Consider the following 22474-nt stretch of genomic DNA (forward strand, 5'->3'; position numbering starts at 1 on the left):
CCGTGGGGTCAAAATGATCATGAAAACGGTGAGCAAAAATCCCAGAACTGCATGGAGGGACCTGATAAAGGACCTGCAGAGAGCTGGGACCAAAGTAACAAAGGCTACACACTACGCACAGAGGGACTGAAATCCTGCAGTGCCAGGCGTGTCCCCCGGCTTAAGCCAGTACATGTCCAGGTCCATCGTAAGTTTGCCAGAGAGCATATGGATGATCCAGAAGAGGATTGGGAGAATATCATGTGGTCAGATGAAACCAAAATAGAACATTTTGGTAAAAACTCAACTTGTTGTGTTTGGAAGAAGAAGAATGCTGAGTTGCATTCTAAGAACACCATATCTACTGTGAAGCATGGGGGTCGAAACATCATGCTTTGGGACTGTTTTTCAGGAAAAGGGGACAGGACGACTGATCCGTGTTAAGGGAAGAATGAACGGGGCCATGTATTGTGAGACTTTAAGCCAAAACCTCCTTCCATCAGTGAGAGCATTGAAGATGCAACATGGCTGGGTTTTCCAGCATGACAATGATCCCAAACACACAGCTCGGGCAACGAAGGAGTGGCTCCGTTAAAAGCATTTCAAGGTCCTGGAGTGGTCTAGCCAGTCTCCAGACCTCAACCCCATAGAGAATTTGTGGAGGGAGTTGAAAGTCCATGTTGCCCATGGAGGAATGGGCCAAAATACCAGCCACAGTGTGTGCAAACCTGGTGAAGACTTACAGGAAACATTTGACCTCTGTCACTGCCAACAAAGATTATGTTACAAAGTATTGAGCTGAACTTTTGTCATTGACAAAATACTTATTTTCCACCATAATTTACAAATAAATTATTTAAAAAATACTACAATGTGATTTCCTGGAATTTTTTTTCTCATTTTGTCTCTCATAGTTGAAGTGTACCTTGGATGAAAATTACAGACCTCTATCATCTTTCTAAGTAGGAGAACTTGCACAATCAGGGACTGACTAAATACTTTGTACCCCACTGTAGCTCTGAAAACCTGTTTTTTCTATGATTTGGCTGAATATTAGAATCTTCCTTAAGACCATTGACTGGTCTTCTGACATGCAGAAATGGAGATCTTCAAACATCTGATCCCTGCTGCATTGCCCCAGTCTTTCCAACCATGATTTACGAGTATCTGAACATTTTAAACCAACACAGTAAAACACATCGCGGGAAATTCATGAAAATAATGAACGTGAATAAACAGTGGGAGGGTTTGGAGCTCTGACCCCACAGCATCACGTCTCAATATTTAAGTTGCTCTTGTAAAAATATGAACCCTCCACAGCAGCATTTCCGGCGTGAGCTGAGGCTCCCTGGTGGGCTGTCACGGTAATGCAGGTGGGCCATGAGAGGTCATCAAAAAGTAAATAAAAACATTTTTGATTTAGAATTTTGTAATGAGGTTTAAAATTAGTCAAAATATTTAATGATTTTAAAATTGTAATCAGAAGAAATAAACCAAAACTATGGGGTATAAATGATGTTTTATTCTTCATTTATTTGACTGGCAACTTAAGTTGTATCCGATCATAACATAATTTCAAAAAGTCTTAGTTAGTAGGAAGAGCTCCTCGTCTGCACGATCCACGGGATTTTAAAGATGTCACGCCAAGTGAGATGAGACCAATAGCTCAACTTGGCCAACGTTCTGTTCTTGTTTGCAAAGTAAAACTGGATGCCACCACCAGATGTTATTTATTTTTTGTCCGAAGCTTGTTCCTCACCATCTTCTCAGGTCTTCCACCATCTACCAATTGTTTAATTTTCTGAGTATGATGGCAGTGGTTTTGGATGTTCTTGTTCTTACTGCTGGACTGGAACAATCACTTTTGGCCAAACTGGAAACAACAGTGTTGAAGAAAAGTGAGCGGAGCTCTACAGTGTCAATAAAAATTAGATTGGTTGGAAGCCTCGTTTTCTCTTGGTTTATATCTAACAGTACAGAGTTGTTTGTTTATGGGTCACTTTCTGGGACTTACTGCTGTGGAGCACCTTGCAATATGTGGTTATCACATTTTCTTTATTGGTTTCATTGACATTTGCAGGTGTATCAATGGGGATTTAGACATGGTGATACAAGTTTACACAGTTTTAACAGTTTCAGTTTATAGGAAACTGCTTCAGGCTTGAAGACCACAGTTGGAGCACCTGTGTCACTTATGTTAGGATTTAAACTTTATTGAAACTCATAAAAATATCAGTGATAAAAGATCTACTGGTGGACATGATGGATGATTTTTGCCCTGCGTGACAGCTGGGTGCTGTTTTCGCTGGTGAAAAATGGCTGTATGGATTATCTTCAGACTTGGTGGGAGTATTAGTACTTGGATACAATTCAGTTTATTTACACTCAACAAAAATATAAACGCAACACTTTTGGTTTTGCTCCCATTTTGTATGAGATGAACTCAAAGATCTAAAACTTTTTCCACATATACAATATCACCATTTCCCTCAAATATTGTTCACAAACCAGTCTAAATCTGTGATAGTGAGCACTTCTCCTTTGCTGAGATAATCCATCCCACCTCACAGGTGTGCCATATCAAGATGCTGATTAGACACCATGATTAGTGCACAGGTGTGCCTTAGACTGTCCACAATAAAAGGCCACTCTGAAAGGTGCAGTTTTGTTTTATTGGGGGGGGGATACCAGTCAGTATCTGGTGTGACCATCATTTCCCTCATGCAGTGCAACACATCTCCTTCGCATAGAGTTGATCAGGTTGTCAATTGTGGCCTGTGGAATGTTGGTCCACTCCTCTTCAATGGCTGTGCGAAGTTGCTGGATATTGGCAGGAACTGTTACACGCTGTCGTATACGCCGGTCCAGAGCATCCCAAACATGCTCAATGGGTGACATGTCCGGTGAGTATGCCGGCCATGCAAGAACTGGGAAATTTTCAGCTTCCAAGAATTGTGTACAGATCCTTGCAACATGGGGCCGTGCATTATCCTGCTGCAACATGAGGTGATGTTCTTGGATGTATGGCACAACAATGGGCCTCAGGATCTCGTCACGGTATCTCTGTGCATTCAAAATGCCATCAATAAAACGCACCTGTGTTCTTCGTCCATAACAGACGCCTGCCCATACCATAACCTCACCGCCACCATGGGCCACTCGATCCACAACACTGACATCAGAAAACCGCTCACCCACACGACGCCACACACGCTGTCTGCCATCTGCCCTGGACAGTGTGAACCGGGATTCATCCGTGAAGAGAACACCTCTCCAACGTGCCAAACGCCAGTGAATGTGAGCATTTGCCCACTCAAGTCGGTTACAACGATGAACTGGAGTCAGGTCGAGACCCCAATGAGGATGACGAGCATGCAGATGAGCTTCCCTGAGATGGTTTCTGACAGTTTGTGCAGAAAGTCTTTGGTTATGCAAACCGATTGTTTCAGCAGCTGTCCGAGTGGCTGGTCTCAGACGATCTTGGAGGTGAACATGCTGGATGTGGAGGTCCTGGGCTGGTGTGGTTACACGTGGTCTGCGGTTGTGAGGCTGGTTGGATGTACTGCCAAATTCTCTGAAATGCCTTTGGAGATGGCTTATGGTAGAGAAATGAACATTCAATACACGAGCAACAGCTCTGGTTGACATTCCTGCTGTCAGCATGCCAATTGCACGCTCCCTCACATCTTGCGACATCTGTGGCATTGTGCTGTGTGATAAAACTGCACCTTTCAGAGTGGCCTTTTATTGTGGGCAGTCTAAGGCACACCTGTGCACTAATCATGGTGTCTAATCAGCATCTTGATATGGCACACCTGTGAGGTGGGATGGATTATCTCAGCAAAGGAGAAGTGCTCACTATCACAGATTTAGACTGGTTTGTGAACAATATTTGAGGGAAATGGTGATATTGTGTATGTGGAAAAAGTTTTAGATCTTTGAGTTCATCTCATACAAAATGGGAGCAAAACCAAAAGTGTTGCGTTTATATTTTTGTTGAGTGTATATAGTACCAAATCACAGCAAAGTCACCCCAAAGTGCTTCACATGGGTAAAGTCTAACCTTACTGTGAGATATATCTGTGGGTTTATATATTATTTTTGTTTTCTTTGCTATTTGTTTTGGTATTACGGAATCACTTTACTTAAATGGTTATATTTTAGTCTGGTATACTTTTAGCCTGATATCTGGCTAAACATGCATATGGAGCTGGACTGAACCAGTTTTAGCACTGAGAACAAAGAAGAATGAAGTTGCCATAGGTTTCTTCCTCGCTCGGCTTTTGGCAAGGGTCCGGACCTCCCTCTGTGTCCACGGGAAGCCAGTAAGAGTAGGATTTGTGAAATAAGGTCCGCCTTTTGTCACACCCATATTGTGTTTTATAAAAACTGTTTCAGTTTCTTTGTTCTGAATTCTGGACAAGTGGATCTCCTGTGAGGATGAAGTTCATTAGAATCCAGGCCTGATTTTTCACTGTGATTTGGAATAAATTTAATCTTTGAAATAGTTTGACTTTGTAGGGGACAGTATTACAAAAAGGGCCGCAGAGAAATTAACACTTACCAACTCCCCTGAGCAAGTACATAGGCAACAGTGGTAAGGACAAACTCCCTCACTTTAGAGGAAGAAACCTCAAGCAGTCCAGACTCAGAGGGGCCCCTGTAGGAAGAATAAAGTAGGTTTGATTTAATTTAATTTACACAGTCCCAAAAAATAAATAAAAGATTTTTTAAAATAAATATATAAAAATAAGAATACCAATTAAAAAAAAAATTGCACACAAAACATCTTGACATACACGTATTTGTACATTTATATTGTGGCATGTTAAGCAGGGTGGTGGCCAAGTGGTTTGTGTGCTTGGTTTCAGTGCAGAATGTTCCCAGTTCAAATCCCAGCCTTGTCACATTTCTCCATATAATGTGGCATTGCATCAGGAAGGGCATCTGGCATAAAAAGTTCAGCTAATCCACCTCGGATCTGCTGTGGCAACCCCACATGAAAACAAGGGAACAGCTGAAGGGACCGACGATATTGTGATGTGTTCATTTTTATACACCCTAAAAAAAAAAAGAGCTAAATGAATAAAATTCAAAACACTTGAGTTAAACTACTTGTAAACATAAATTCATGCACCAGAGTTTTTATGTTCATTTTGACAATTATTACTTTTTTCTTTTTTCCCAGCAGTTTTTCTCACACACTGTGGTTATTTTCTTTTATTGTGAGGAATTTGTTTATTCAGGACAAACCTGCATGGACTGGGATCTTCTCTGTGTCCATCTGTAGATGTATCGGTGAGCCTCTTGTCCCTGCTGGTGACCACGTGTGGTCTGGCGCTCTTCAGTGTCTCCCTCTTTGTCTCATGGAAACTGTGCTGGCTGCCACTGAGTGGACGCTTCCTCCCTGATGTCCTCAAGGGAGCACACTTCCTGGGAGGAGACCAGGAACCCGTCCTGACAGAGGTGAGGAGGCAACAAAACAGGCTTTGCCATCTAGCTTATTATTTAGCTGCAGCTTCTTGGGTGCATGTGGTGGTACAATGCTGCACACCCCATTCTGCAGAAACACGCTTGATCCCAATTTGCAACCATCCAGGTGGACCAACGATCCATCAGTACCACTCAAAATGACCCACTTACCTGCCAGGTGAGACAGGGACGACCCCCGGCCTTTCAGTTGCAGGGGTCTTGATACACCTACATGTTGGATTATCCTCAAGAAAACAGTAGTACACCTCATCTAATCATCCTCAGCAACACCACCAGAGATTCCCAAGGATTCTCTGGAAAATCCTGTAACCAAAGACATCCAGTCACTGTCTTAGATTACTGGTTAGCATTTGGTTCTGATAGTTTCTTGATATATTGGTCACTGGATGGATCTCATGTTTAACAGCAGTTCAAAATCTGGATGGTCTGTTTAATGTCTCACCAAAACTCAGCTGCACCAGAGTTTACTTGGAAACAGACTTGGACCAGTTTTTCTTGGCGAAGGTTGTTTGTTCCAAGCCCGAGTAACACTCATAGGCTGGGAGAAAACAGACCTGATCCCTTACAGACTCTTCGGTTTGCATTTAAGTGGATGACACTCAAGTGAGTAAAGTCCAAGTCCTGACACAGCTGGTGTGTAAAACCGTTGCCCCGGTGTCCTTTCAGATTCACACAAGTCCCATGTGGAAATGTGATTAACAATAAAGGGAGGGAGTAACCTCTCCTCCAAAAATACACCTCCTCCTACTCTGGTTGTTTCTTCAAATCCCCCAAATGAAACACTCTATACTTATTTTCTTTGATCGGATTCGTCAACAAACCCCGTGTGCTGTGCAGGTGGATGGCGAGGAGAGGGAGTACAGCGAGGATGGCTGCGTCAAGGACTCTACAGCACCCCCCTCTGCTGTGGCTGTTCCGGAGACCGGGCTAAAGATAAGCCACACGTCACCCGATATCCAGCTGGAAACCCAGCCCAGGGTGGAAAAAAACCAGGTCCACACTATAGCCAGAGACCGGGTCCAGAGACAGATTACTGAGCCTACTTCATCTGTACGGTCAGTACTCAGCACATCCAAACATATGACCAGGTCATTCAACAGTTCATTCAAATTAATAAAAATATTGCCCTCACTTATGTCCAGTGAGATAGAAGCTTGCAGGGGGTTTTGGTTTTGTTTAGTTAGAAGCTGTTTGCTAACTCAGCGGGTTAGCAAACAGACTCTTGGCTTGTCTCATAAATGACATTGCTGTGCTACAAAGAGACGTTTAAAGCTGTCGTTGGACACACAAGATTTGTGAATCTGTCATAAACTGCTTGGTTATCCGTGATTGGCTGAGCACATTATGCACATCTCACATTTTGTGGTCAAAATAATCATGTGACTGAAAAAAAAATTCCTATCAATCTTGTGATGTTTCTGGCACTCGCCAATGATTGATTCAACATCTGAGGAGGAAATATCAGAAGAAGAAAATCATATGGGCCATATGTAACTGAAGATTATAAGGCCATAAACCGCTGCTTCAGGGATCAGGGATGGCCCACTGGTCACCAGTTTGAGACCTAACTTATTATTCCCCACCCCCTGACAAATTATTGACTGGGCATATAGTTGAGAGTACCTTCATTCCAAATATTTGCCACTATATTTGTCAGGTCCTTGGGTCTGAACTAAGCAAAGTTGGCCCATGTGTAGTTCCAGTAGGGGGCACAGTCACCATAGCAACAGTGATCTGATTTGCATATTAACTAGGTCACAGGGCTAGTGAGTACAACAATCACATTTTGGTTATAGACACAATTCTTAACACAACCTACAACTGAGTCCAAGATATCCATTAGAGCTGGACGGGGGGTCCCTAGTTTAAGGCTTCTCATTGTAAACAGGAAGCTCTGACTACAGAAAATTCAGACGAGTTCATTTATCTGACATTTTAATTTCATTTGTTACAGTCACAACTCCATTAGGCGTCAGATGAACCTGTCCAATCCAGACTTCAACCCTGCTCAGTTCCAGCGCCAGGACTCACTGTCCGGTTTGGGCCGAATCAAACCAGAACTCTACAAGCAGCGTTCGGTGGATGCAGAAGACGGGCATCGGACTAACAGCTGCGGACGTCTACATTTCATCCTAAAGTTTGATTTTGACCTGGAGCAGTTGATCGTGAAGATCCACAGGGCCCAGGACCTTCCTGCCAAGGACTTCTTAGGGACCTCCGACCCTTACGTCAAGATCTACCTGCTGCCAGACCGAAAAAACAAGCACCAAACTAAGGTGCACCGCAAGACACTCAATCCAATTTTCGATGAAGTGTTCCTCTTTCCTGTGGCGTACGCAGAGCTGCCAAGCCGCAAGCTACACTTCAGCGTCTACGATTTTGACAGGTTCTCACGCCATGACTTGATTGGTCAAGTGGTGGTGGACAACTTCCTGGAACTTACCGACTTTCCCCATGAGACAAAGCTGTGCTGGGACATACAGTACGTGACCTCGGTGAGATATGAGCTCTTATCCATTACTTTGTTGAATGTCAGCCATGATTCATCATTCTGTTTTTTAAAGTTTCAGAGCCATGGTGGGTTGTTAATGGTGAGCATCGAACTAAAGTGTAACAGCATGTTGGCAGTCAGAGCAAAGGTGGCTGCAATATTTTCGTGCCATCGAAAGTCAATGTCCTTTCTTGGGTTTTGCCACAGTCTGCGAAAAAAAGTGCTAAAACTGGGAAACTCCAGCAGCAGAACGACATCTATCAAAAGACTTGTATCTTATTTTGCATCCAAATGGAACTTGTCTCTGGATTTAGGAGGCAGAGACACAGAAATGTACTTAGACACAGTTAATGTTTAATCAAAGCACGAGGACCCACTTGGGAATAGTGACCCAAATCTGCACCAACATGAGACTGTGGTAGATTTGACAGAGGTACAGCGGCATTTAACATGTTACATTATTCACTTAGATTAACCAAAAGCATCAGTGGTCTTTGTAACTCAGTAAAGAAGTTATACCCTTCTGCTAGGCAATTACTCATCAAGTAGGTCAGCATGAAACTGAGAATAGTTTATTAGTTGACCAGGCTACCGTAGTGCAGTTTGGGATAATTCTGTGTACCTTTGCACTGTTTGTTTTTGTAAAACATTGAATTTGGTTGATTATTTGGTTGATTTGGTTACTCCCTGGGATATCTGGGAAATCCCTAACAACTTGCTGGACATCTGAATACAGGTACTGATTTCTGTTTGGAACAGAAGCAGATGATTTTTTTTTCCTCATGGAATAGTGGCATTCCCTCGGAATGTGTTGTGTCTCCCAGTCCGTTCACTGCTTGTATGGAATAAGTGTTGGGTAGGGTAGTGTGGCCTTTAAGATCTTAACTTCACAGATGATGCTGTGATCCTTGTGGAATCACTGGTTGCTCTGATTGCAGCACTCGAGAAACAGAAGCGTCGGAATGTCTGGTTTTCAGGCGGTCCTGGATCAAGAACAAGATCCAGACTTTTAATGACTTCCTGGACTCATCCATCAGAAGTGTATCTGAAGTACTGAACGTTAAAAAGTCTGCAGGTCATAGAGCTTTCTCCTATCGTGCCCCTGTTCTGTGGAATGATCTCCCTGATTAAAAAAAAAACAAACAAAACAGATTTTGTGGAGACATTCAAGTCCAGATTTAAGACGCACTTATTTCCCCTTTCATATGGCTAGCATACTGACATAGTATAGTTCTACGCTTTTTACTCTTTTAATTCATTTTATTAGGAAACGGAGCGTGCTGCGGCCTCAACTTTACCTAAATTCTGGGTCTTTTAGTGAAGTTTAGGGCTAGTGGCCTGCGATCACTAATATTTCTTCTGTTTTCTTGTTGTTTAATGCTGAAAAATTATACTGTATTTGTTGTCTTTCTGATGCCTGATTCTGTTTTTTTCTCTCTGTTTGAGGTGTGGTAGTAGGTGTCTTCTTCTGCAAACCTCCCATCGTGGACATCCGCATGGACTCCCAAAATTTCATGTATATTTGTATTGTCATTTGTATGGGTAGCATAGCCCAAGCAGAGGGTCACCCTTTGAGTCGGGTCTGCTTGAGGTTTCTTCCTCAGTATCATCAGAGGGAGTTTATCCTTACCACTGTTGCCTGTGTGCTTAGTCTAAGGGGTTGGTAAGGTTAGACCTTACTTGTGTGAAGTGCCTTGAGACAGCTTTGTTGTGATTTGGTGCTATATAAATGAAATAAATTGAAAATGAATTGAACATTCACTTATCTCGGCAGTGATATTCATGTCTCGAGGTCTTTGCCGTTTGAGATCGAGAGATGCCTGGGAAAAGCTTATGAAATTGTGAGGTCCCTGGACAACGGTGTCTGGCCATACTGGTACCCTTGCAGGAGTACAAAGGTCCAGCTCTTCTTGGCGTTGGCGCTTCCTGTTTTACTAGATGGTTATGAGAGTTGAATGCTAACAGTGAACTATTCAAAGTCTTTGGAGGATCCTTCAGAATGCATTTGTCAAAGAGACTCACGTGCTTCCAGACCTGACTTGTATATTTTTTGGCTAGTCCAGACTATACCAGATATGTAGTTTGGCAGGGAGGGTAGGAAGGGTCAACATTACGTATGTGTATTCTCCTTATTACTTCAGTAGGCAGACTCTGGAGGATAACCCTCCAACAATGTCGACCCAACAAACAAACACTGAATGTTCTTGCTTCACAAACATTGCTTTAACACCTTCCAGATTCTAACCACATTTCCAGCTAAATAAGGTCAGTTTAAATGGGTTAGAACCTCCTCTGAGGCGTCCAACATTCTTAACCATAGCTGTCCTCTCTCCTGTGTTCAAGTCTGTGGAGACCTCGTTCTAATTTTAATTCCTTATTAATTCACCCGTTTCTTCAACACAGATTGCAATCAGTAATGTAAAATATACGATTCCTCCAACCCAGTAGTATCATGCAGGATTTGTGTGGTACAAACCTTTCCAGACAGACATGATGTGGTTATTTCCAAATTACATTTGCAATTTAAATGACAATGTCACCATCATCCACAGCCATGCCTGATCGTAATTACAAGTGTCATCAAAATGTACCGCATCATTTAAAATCCATTTTTAAAAGGTCATAAATTATATAAAAGCTATCATTACTATTCTTATGCTTGTGGTGTATTATGTATTTTATGTAGAATGCTTTAATCCAGGACAATCTAATTTTTACGAACATCCATAAGGAATTTTTTTTATTTCATGCATTCATCAATACTCTTTGAGAATTAGCTGCCTGCATAAAAGATACAAACAACATGCTTTAATCACTTAAAGGGGTCATATTTGAAAAAACAATACTAATCCTGCAGGATTAAAGTTTCATGATAATTATTCCAAACAATTTACAACTCCACACAAGTACATTTAGAAATGAAGCAAAATTTAGGAATGAAATGGTAAATATTAGACTTCTGTGAAATATGTGACAGAAGTCCATATCTGGACACAAGCTTGTCCACTGAGATGGGTGGATTAGCAGTAGCCCCTTTCCATTTAAAGCAATAAGAATAGAAAAAATGTGAAAATCAACCATATTTAAGATGCCTGATGGCTTTTAACTTAAGCAAATTTTGATATTTAGTTAAAAAAATTAAATACATTTGTTTCTGGGTGAATAAAGTATGTATCTATCTATCTATTATATGAACGTACTACACACAGATTTTGCTATTTGTACATATACAGTAGAAAATGCATCACAGTGATGTGATTTTTTTTTTTTTTGGCAATAAAGCTCTTCACAAAATTTCTCAGGAAAGATTCAAACGTCACTGTTATGGTTGGGGGTCCAGATGGGACTGGGCCATTTCAGGATATGGACCCAAATGCTGGGAGCAAGAAACAGAGTGGGTTGTGAACAAAAAGATATTTATTTATAAGAGGGAAAATAATAATGCTGCGCTGAGGGTGCCTGGAGAGTGGAGAGACAGCCTGCTCGTGGCGGTGGAAATTAGGGAGCTGCATGTTCCCGAGCCAGTCTTGAGATTGAACTGAGATCTTGGAATCCTCAGAGCCGGGACCAGGTGGGACACACAGAGCCGAGCCCAGGAACTAGGACAACGGAGGAGAGAGATGGTGAGTGATTGCACTCGTAACACTGGAAGCCTTAACAGTTCACAGGAGGCTTCAAACAGAAATCTGCACAGTTCTGGAAATAATGTTCTCCACTGAGGGAATAAGGTTTGCAGTTCAGGAATTGTACACAGTTCATGAATTATCTTCAGAGGTCAAGTGCTGTGCATCTGTGACGCAGTTCCGATTTAGCAGGACTTGACAATGCCAGAGTTCATATAGTTCTTGGAACAGTTCTTAGTCATGCACAGTCACTGGCAGGAATATGTGAGAATGGAATTCCTCAGAAACATGAAGGAACTTAACTGGAGCGAAGCAGAGCAGCGCGCAGAGCCAGAGAGTTCCAAAGTGAAGTTGCTGTACAGCTAGCCGTAGGACCAGCAGCTGGTGCAGCATTGGAACTGCGTAGGTTAGTGTCTGGGAACGACAAGATGCTCTAATACAGGAATTAGAGAGCTGGCCAGGTTACCATGAATATAGCTGCGGGAAGCTAAGTTGTCTTTGTGCACTGAAGCAGCAGGAAGACGAGGTCAAGGTCAGGAGTCTCAGAGCAGCTGGAAGCCTCAGGAATCATCAACGAGCTTCAGGGAATACCGGGAGCATCTGGAACTGATGCCTGGTCTGATGTACTCAGTGCCTGGCCTGGTGTACTCAGTACCTCATCTGATGTACTCAGTGCCTGGCCTGACGTGCTCAGTGCCTGGCCTGACGTGCTCAGTGCCTGACCTCGTGTACTCAGTGCCTGGCCTGACGTGCTCAGTGCCTGGCCTGATGTCTCTCACATGCCTGTAGATGAGCTTGCTGAAATATTTCGGAAAAGGAAGGATGATGGATGTGGAGAGGAGAAGAATCAAACACAGTTTTCCTTCTGGATTGTTTTAAACAAAAAAATTAGGGTTAGGGTTACAAATTTTTTGGGATTCTATGCATCCCTGGTTTTCAAGACCAGGCACCTAAGTGGCTCAACTCTACTCTTTTCTACTCTCCTATTTTACTCTTCCTTTGTAGATATTTAGATATACCTTTGTATACTGGCATAGTTCCACCTTAGAAATGCAGTATAATATATATATATATATATATATATATAATATACCCTACTGAATTGTCATGCACAGAGTCTCACTCCAGCCAAGGTCCCAAAGTTGGGACATAAATATGATTTAAAAGTAATTCCATTTAATTTATTTTATTTATATAGTGCCAAATTACAACATAGTCAACACAAGGCACGTCACAAGGGTAAGATCTGACCACACCAACCCCCTTGGCAACAGTAAATAGAATAGAATAAAATAAAAATACTGATTTGGCATGTTAACACTACCCAACAAGATGAAATCTGTGTGTGTGTGTGTGTGTGTGTGTGGTGGGGGGTCAGGTTAGGGTAATGTGACTAGCACTGGAGCTGGAGTCTTGATTTAGCCGAGCTTTGCATAAAGAATGGTGTTAGGGTAAAACTGCTTTGATAAATATTACAGCTTTCACCAAATTACATATTTGTTCCATTGAAAGAATGTCAAAACATTCATTATTTGTTTTATATAATGGCTAAAATAGATCCTTGTCATGTGATATTATATTAATTTATAAACAACAGAAAAGGGACTTACATTTTGGTGTGTCACTGCACTGACTTTGTGTACTTCCAGAAAAAAGAAAGAGTTTGCGTACCATCCTCAGTCCAGTGAAAAATCACATCTGACATCAACAATCCAACACGAACTTTAAATACGAGTCCAAAAATAATTGTGACGATGTCATCCGCAATGCTGTGCACCAACTTCATGTACTGGAGCCTATCCCAGCGGTCATAGGGCGTGACGTGGGGTACACCCTGGACAGGATGCCAGTCTGTGGCAGGGTCACATAAAGACAAAGAAACACATTCACACCCACACGCACACCAACAGACAATTTAAAGTTTCCAGTCAGCCTAACCTGCATGTCTTTGTTCTGACATGCTGCTGTGCAGAAATCTATCACACAGTCACATGCATGGTGTTGTCCCTTTCCTTCTTGAATGAGGGATTTGCAGACAAAGCCATCAAGAGCCCAGTGGCTCCGTAACCTGCAGCTCCTGCAGGGACAGTCAATATATCGACTGCAGTCTGGCCGGCCTATTATTAGGGCCTTGATAAATGGGGTCAGAATGGGCATCAGGACTGGATGTATGTGTCTGTGAGTGCAGTTAATTTAGTAAAAGAGGTCCCTGTTTCCTAATGATGACAAATACTGCCATATAACAAACACTTGTCCTCCCAATTGGCCTTACTCTAAGAGAGAAACTGCATTGTGTAAATGCTGACAGTTAGCTGAGTCAGGAGAGCCGAGATGCTTTATGTGGAACTGTGAAAGTCTGCTTTGCTCCCCCCAAAACAATATAATTAATAATAGCTGATAAGTCATGATATTTTTAAAGAAAAGCGGCACAACCAAATTTGGATGCTCACATATTTTTGACTTACTAATTTCACACACATTTGCGCAGGAGTAGTGTTTTTGGTCCACGGTATCAGTCTGTGTGTGAACAAAATAACTCCAAGAGATTTGACCCACTTTGGACCAAACTTGGTGGAATTAATGAGAGACAGCCAAGGACAGCGGTGATATTTAGAATGGCTACTTCCAGGAATTTGTTAAAGACAGACCAATAGTTACTGTCAAACATAACACCAAGTCATTTATACATTGTATCCAGAAAGTATTCACAGCGCTTCACTTTTCCACATTTTGATATGTTACAGCCTTATTCCAAAATAGATTAAATTAATTTGTTTACTTAAGATTCTACACACAATACCCCATAATGACTATGTGAAAGGTTTTTTTTTTTTAGATTTTTGCCAATTTATTTCACAAATAAAAAACAAATTTTTATATATATTTTTACTAAATTTGAAAGAAAAATACTTATTTCATGTTGCCATTATGGGGTGTTGTGAGTAGAATTTTGAGGGGAAACACTAATTTACTCTATTTTGGAATAAGGCTGTAACATGCCAAAATGTGGAAAAAGTGAAGCACTGTGAATACTATGTCACTTAACCTTTAACCTTGGGTGACATTGAAAGGTCAAATTGAAGTTTATACCTGTTTAACAAAGTTAGCAGCTGATATGGATGAAATATGGTGGAATGGCTGTGCATTAGTCATGGATAACGTGGTTCAGATTTGGACAAAATTGATCAAATGTCAAGGTCACACAGAACAAGACATTGAGGTCATACAAAATACGAGATACCGATCTTTAAAAAAGCATTTTTTAATTTTTGTGTGACAAGAATAGGGAGAAATAAAAAAAGTTTACTTGGTGGAATTAGTTAATCTTACTAAAAGCCCTTTACATGTAATTGTTTTGGGGAAGAACGAACCTTCAGAGTGTAATACTTGTGCCTTATTTGTTTAACAGATTCAAACAAATTCATTCTGCTCCTCTATACCATATGTATTGATTACCTCCTCATTAACTCTGCTGCCTTCACAAACATCCCCACTGGAGTCCACGCTGATACACATATTACAGAAATATTCTTTAAAATTACAGTCCAGCATGCAGTTCACTTGCAGCTGTTTATCATTATTTTGTACACACATTATGCACACGAGTAATGATGCCAATACACCCATTTCTTCATAAGATCTGTCTGCAGAGAAGATAAATGAATGAATAAAAGCAGAATGCAAGTATTAGATTATCTACATTAACACCATACTCACAACAATGGATTCCACTCAGATATCAGAGGTTTCCAAGTATTTAGAATGTAATTCATGTTTAACAAACACATTCAGCACCACTGATGGCATCTTAGCAATTTTTAGGTAACAAATCTGAGATCCAACAGTTGTTCATAAATTTGATATCTGCTATGTGTGCACATTGTGCTCATGGAGTCACAAGTCTATAATATAACTCCGGCAAAGCCTTGGACTAAACATCATTGTAGGTTGATGTAAATATCTCGATTGTATGTGAAACACCACAGTTCAAAACTGCGTGTATGGGTGTATGAAGGTCTTGAGATGAAGGTACTTTAAATAGACTGACATGATTGGTAAATGATAAACTATTGTAGGCTTTAATGGTACATACATGTGGATTTATTAAAGGTATTCATCAAAATATCATTGCTAAGTAGAATTCACAACAACAGTAAATACACCATTAACGAGTGAAGCTCCTCACCATGTCATTTCGGTCCTTGAGACTTTTTTCAGTAAAATAGTTCTGGGGAGCATTAGCATGGCTAAAACCCTTCAGCTTTTTTTTGTTGTTGTTGGCCTCACTCGATGTTTGGTATAAGAAAACAGACAGACACTAGACAGTAGACACTAGACACACATTTGAGGACAAGGAAGTTCAAATCTTAGCCAGAGAGAAGAAATGGTTTGAGAGAGGTGTGAAGGAGGCATTCTATGTGAAACAGTTGAAACCCAGCCTTAATCGGGGAGGGGGTCTGAGACACGCTTTGTCCTCTGTTTACAATGGGGTACTCAGATCAAAGCAGTTTCAGTCTTTTGTTTATGGTAATGAGTCATTCATGTCATCAGGAGAGGCGTCAGTCCCATCGTTAGGAGGGACAGCTACCCTGTCATTAGGAGGGTGCTAACTAGAGCACAATAGGTGCTAATTAAAGCAATTGTTTAATCACTAGCCAATAGCAATCTACCTTGTGGTAGGAGGCGTCTGGTTAGGTTTAAAACTCCAGCTTTTGTGGCTTCTGTTTGTTCTTCTCGACAAAGGTCAGACAGAAGTCAGACTACCAGGGCAAGAATTTTAGCTGAGGAAGATTCTGCGATTTGAAGCAAAACGTCCTCGCGTCAAGCAACCCAGTCCAGTTGAAGATTCAAGCTTCAACTGGACAGACCAATGCATTCAGAATGTTGGTCTCAAGTCAAATGAGTGGGGTTGCTTCAGGAAGAGCATCTGACATAAATCTTGTACCACATGAACTTGCGGTTCCATACCAGATCTGCTGTGGAGACCCCGAGCAAAAATGGGAGAAGCCTGTTAGCCCTCAGCTGCAAATCATGAATTATAAGAAAAACCTTGAATTGCAAAACATGAATACTGATAAAATATCTCCCGAAACGTGAATGTAGGTCACGCAATACATAATGTCGCAAAACGTGAATTTCTTCAAGATTTGGTGTATGTGCTTGGCTGAGGAGCCTGTAGTGCAAAGCTACCACCTGTGGGATTATGACTGTGCTCCTCTCACTTTCATCGCACCACAGGGCTTCGTGCCACCCCTCGACTCACGCAGGCATTTACCTTGACAGTTGCACAAATTTAGTGCCTGCACTGGCACACAATCTGGCGTGCCGATGAGTAAAATCTTTGTAAACTGTTGCAAATTGTGTGTAAACTGTGCATGGCTGTGTGCGAGTGCGCAAACGGCTGAGCCACAATCAGGATTCTTGCATTACATTTTTTGATGTTATTGGTCTACATTCTTGTGAAAATTACAAACAGAACTATCCAGGAGTATATTTTTTTTTAGCCAGGAAATGTATGAATGACACGTAACTTCAACACTTTCAAAATTTATAACCATCTTGTAGATGAGAAGTGAATATGCAAGACTTAAGATCTATTCTTGTTCGTTATACAGGACCACTTGATATATACACTGATTTTAACATCACGTTCTGATGCCTTGTTGATATGCATGTCATTATGGTATGGCTACAGTTGGTACGATTTTTCTGTGTTATTTTCCAGTTTACAGAATCGGAATCGGTCGATGCTACTTCGAATTATGACTCAATATAGAAACTTAGGTTTTTGTTATTATTTTCATTGAATATTAAGACTTTACCAAATACCAAATACCTGGCAAAACTTTGCTAGAATTTTACCTGACTTGTGTCAAACAAATTGAATTTCATGTCCACCTACAGAAGGCTTCTGAACATAATCAATTTTGCTGTTATGTCACTCGGAGTGTTACATGTGAGTCCAATAGCAAAGGACTCTTTTTGTCTGTAAAATAATGTAGTGTCCGTAACAGCACAGAGAGAATCAAATGAGATGGACTGAAACAATATTGTATATGTTGATGACAAACACATATGGTACTGACATAATATACAGTGGTCCCTCGTTTATCGCGGGAGTTACGTTCTAAAAACAGCCCGTGATAGGTGAATTCCACGAAGTAGTAGCGTTATTTTTTTACAATTATTATAGATGTTTTAAGGCTGTAAAACCTCTCACTACACACATTTTCTCACTTTTCTCTCCTGTGTAAACACTCTCAAAGTTCAAACCTTAGTAGAAAAATAAGACCAGTATTATAGAATGAAACCAAAGATCAAAACCTGTTTTCAGGCCCAAATATTTGTTTGAGAAATAAAAATAGAACGTTTTCCTATAAATAATTATGATGGCTTTTAGAACTAACAAATTTTATTTTAACGATCAACCTACGAGGTTGCACACATAAGAAATTATTAATAGTAACTTCCTCTGATAGTTAAAAAAAAAGAAGCATGCAAAATTGCACTTAAAAAAAATCCGCGAAACAGCGAGACCGCAAAAGGTGAACCGCGATATAGCGAGGGACCACTGTACACCAAAATATTCAGGAATGCTAGCATCACTGTCTTTGTGAAGGCTTCACTGTCCACATGCAGTGTCCATAACGGTTGTAGTGTCTGTAACATACATCCTAGCTTTCTCCTATCACTGAACAAATGTGCTAAATGTACAAGATTGTGAAATGGATACAAAGCACACGATTCAGCATTCATTAAAATCAAAAATCATTATTTTGGATTGAATCTGACAACAAAATATTCATTTTGGGATGGTCAAAGTGCATTCCATTCGCTTGGACACAGTCAGGGTCACCTAATACTTTCACATGTTTACGCTGATGACAAAAAAAAAAAATGGCACTGGCACAATATACACCAAAATCAACAGGAATCACTGTCTTTGTGTCAGATTCAATGTGTCAAAATGTAGTGTCTCTAACATTATGCTAAATGTCTGAAAGTTACCTGCTGTAGACACAAAGGACATGATGTGTTGCACATGATACAGTATTTTTTACAAACAAAGTCATTATCTTGCAATGAATATTACAAAACAAGAATTTTGGGATACTCGAAATGAATTCAGGTCAGGCACAACTAGGGTCACTTTTTCCCCACTACAGTGAAAAGTCAAATTTATCTGCAGGTGAACCTTTTTGTTTTATGCCAACTGGGACAACATCTGCAATGTTGCTTCAAAACATGAAAAAAATATGGCAAACTGTGTAAATATCAGAAAATTTGAGCTGTTAAAAAAAGGGACATTTCCAAATAAATGTCAAATATGGCAGGCCTAACTGTCAATGTAGTGTCCGTAATATTATTTATAACTGAGGCTTTAAAATAATGCCAATCCGTGAATTTCAATGATTGCTTCGTGTAATTTTCAGATATGATTTACCAAATGGTTACAGTAAAGAATAAATGAAAATATGCTATTTTATTCATAATTAGCTTTGCATGCCAACAATGCTAAAAGGTACCAAACTGAATAAAAGGGTTTGTGTTCATTATTTTCAAAAAGTAACAAAATGTTTAGAAGTATGTACACCCTGCAGGTTTAAATGAACTAGATATTGTATTGAATGAATGAAGTTGAATAGAGTGTATACTTTTGCCATAATGTGTTTAAGGGTTTTTTCATGTTTGGGCCCAGTCCCACACGTCCTCGGTCTGAGTGCAGACATGTAACTCCATGGCAGACAGAAGAAATAAAGCAGGCTTTGTTAATCCTTAATCGTCCAATGTTGTGATGGGAACTGATTTGATAACTGCCCTGGGTGCAGAGGTTTGCAAGCACATACACCCCCACTTTCTACCTTTGCGGCAAAGTGTAACTAATAATGTAAAATAGTGTTGAAGAGTCACTGTTTTCTTGTTTTCAGCCCCGTATGAGAACAGGTCCATGTGTTCAGTTTAGTGGCGTTATTGTGTTTATCCAGACACTTTCAAGGTTGCCTCCCTGATAACAAATAACCCAGTCATTGTTCTCCCTGTGGAAGCAAAGTTCTTTCACACAGTCAAAGTATGAAATTACTCACATTTTACAGAATGCAGAAGCAGCAATTAATTTTGAACAATACAGTCATTCAACTGTTCATTATTGATCAGCATAGTTCAAACATAAATGTACAAACCATTTGATTATAAACAGAGGCAACAGCAATATTATTTGCAGTACACTTCTTGACCTCATGACCTTTGAACTTATCATGTAACATGTCAGGCATTAGTCATGACTTTATTAAAAATGGTCAGTGTCTGACATGTTTTAAACCAACATGTTACACCCTACTTAAGCATATGTTATTTATGAAAACCTTAAACCAAAACACTTTACTGATTTGAGAGTCAACCCACCTGTCAGCAGTTCAACATGTTCAATACAATATAAATCATTAATCAAACCGTATAATATTGTATCATTTCAAAACCATCATAAATCAGTTGAACGCCCATCAAAGCATAGTCATATACATTTTCATTCATTTGACATCATGATAAAACCCTTAAACACATTATGGCACAAGTGTACACTTTATTCAGCTTAATTCATTCAATACAGTACCTAGTTCATTTAAACCTGCATGGTGTACATGCTTCTAAACATTTGTTACTTTTGGAAAATAATGAACACAAAACCTTTTATTCAGTTTGGTAACTTTTAGCATTGTTAGCATGCAAAGCTAATTATGAGTAAAATAGCATATATTGTCATTTATTCTTTACATTACCTTTGATAATACACAAGTGAAACACCTGGAAAATATGTTCAAAATTTTCATGCTCTGATTGTGGCTCAGCTCAAAGAAAAATTTTGAAATATTCAAGACTTCTGGCATGCATTAATTTCATGCATGCCATCCCACTGAATTTATAAATCTGGTTTTAAAACTGGGAGTCAAGTAGCGTCGCTGGCTAAGGGCCCTGTCCCACTGGCGTTTAGGAGGATTTGCGGATGGAATGCACACAAAAGTGGCCCACATCCGCCAAACAACTGCAATATCTGTGTAACATTCCTGTATGAGTCGGCCGACATCCGAACACATCTGTGATCATCCGCAGAGGCACGCATGTCCGCAGCCAGGATTTTTGAGCTGCTCAAAAATCCTGGCTGCGGACATGATCTGTATCACTGCCTGAACATATACTGAAGACATACGCAGGACATACACATCCATTGTCATCTGCTGATATCCGCAACCGATGGGTTGGCGCGGCTTGGCGGCGGACCAGGACAGCGTGCAAAACAGATATAACGCGTGCCCAGCACGGCCACATCACGGTCGCAAATGGTATGTCGCGCATGCAGAGAGTGGGCACGGATGAGGTGAGTGCATCACGGCTGCTGTGCCCCTCATGGGGGCGCCTCCGCGGTCGCCTTCGCTTCTGTTCCCTGTTATATCCGCTTTTCTTCCTCATGTATTCGCTGATCCACCCCGGGACATTTGTCATTTCCGCCCACCTTTGTTGCGGATGCTCAGCTTTTGTCTCCTCATTTCATGCGCAAATCCTCCTAAACGCCAGTGGGACAGGACCCTAAGATGGTAACGATTAATTACCACACTGCTTTATACTGTATGAACCAAAAAAGAAGGTCAACCAGGAAACACCCATAAAAAGTCTTGGTGCCGTTGAGCTAAAGCTCTGTGTTGGTTACAGCCTTTAAGAACACAGCACATTTGGCAAAAACCACATTTGCCAGATATTTTTAAAACACGCAGCAGTTTATTCAGGATTCCTGACAGGTGCCAGGAGCAGGGAGACGGAATGAGAAAGATTATTTCTAGTTCCAGAGAGCTGCGGAGCTAAAGCTTCAGTGCTCCTGAGGGATGGAGGGTTCTGGCATTATGACTGCAGAAGATGGACTGTCCACACACTCTCTGCATTATTGGTACCTTTAGAGCACCAGTCTAATTTCATTGGCTGAACACGAGTGACCATAATCTTTACCGCAGGCTTGATTTGAGTGCTGGTACGAGCAGTGACCGGCACTCTGCACTGTGAAACCTGACGTGTGCGGGTCTGCCCGTGATGGGATCAGATCACATTATGAGGAGAGTGAGCCAAAAGGTTTGAACCGAGCATGACATCTGGGTTTCTGAGCTGGAACAGAACCGCGAGTGCGAGCATCTGGCTCGGCTCTAATAGTCTACGATCACATTGTTTGTTTATTTGTTTTTTGTTTTTTTTAAAGAGACTATTTAATACTGAAAAATACTTCTGTTAATTAATGGACGCTGCCTCTGTTGTAATTATTATTACGTTTCTTCTCATTCATCACCACAGACCTGCTCAGGAGTTTATTTAGTATTTCGAAGTACACAAATGCTACGGTCACATTAGCTATAAAAGATGGCGACAAGCAGTTGGCTTTGCCTCTTGATGGGTTTTCTCGCTAACATAAGATGTCTTGAAAAATCACTTCAGAGGTGTTTGTTTGTTTGGATCCCCATTAGCTGAAGCTTTGCTGCAGCTACTCTTCCTGGGGTCCAACAGATTTACAAATATAGTAAATCAAAAATACAGTAAAAAAAATATATAAAAATAACAAAAATAAAAATCACATATCAAATCAATCATCATCTATACATGGTGAAAGGGTTGACTCAGATTACTCCTTATACCGATAAATACTGTTTCAGAAATCTTTTAAAGAAACATTCATTTGCAATGAGTTTGATGTGATCTGGTAAATTCCATTCATGCATACCTCTAAATGTGGCAGTGTTCTTAATGACATTGGTTCTAGCTACAGGTAAGGTAAAATTTCTCACCACAGCATGTCTGGTTCTGTAAGTATGATTTTCTGAACTAAAAGAAAAATTCCTAAACAAAACCTAAG

At 40.7% G+C, this 22474-nt stretch overlaps 1 protein-coding gene across 1 annotated transcript in view; it reads left to right on the forward strand.

Annotated features, from left to right (window-relative positions):
- The window catches only part of syt9b (synaptotagmin IXb), a 159028-nt gene that overhangs the window by 106698 nt on the left and 29856 nt on the right, over nucleotides 1–22474 (forward strand). Inside the window, exons 2-4 of the mRNA XM_034177213.1 lie at nucleotides 5270–5445; nucleotides 6310–6527; nucleotides 7427–7967. Of these exons, the coding sequence (XP_034033104.1) occupies nucleotides 5270–5445; nucleotides 6310–6527; nucleotides 7427–7967 (935 nt within the window). The remainder of the gene's footprint in view (nucleotides 1–5269; nucleotides 5446–6309; nucleotides 6528–7426; nucleotides 7968–22474) is intronic.

This window comes from Thalassophryne amazonica, chromosome 8, assembly GCF_902500255.1.
Source record: "Thalassophryne amazonica chromosome 8, fThaAma1.1, whole genome shotgun sequence".
Lineage (NCBI taxonomy): Eukaryota > Metazoa > Chordata > Actinopteri > Batrachoidiformes > Batrachoididae > Thalassophryne > Thalassophryne amazonica.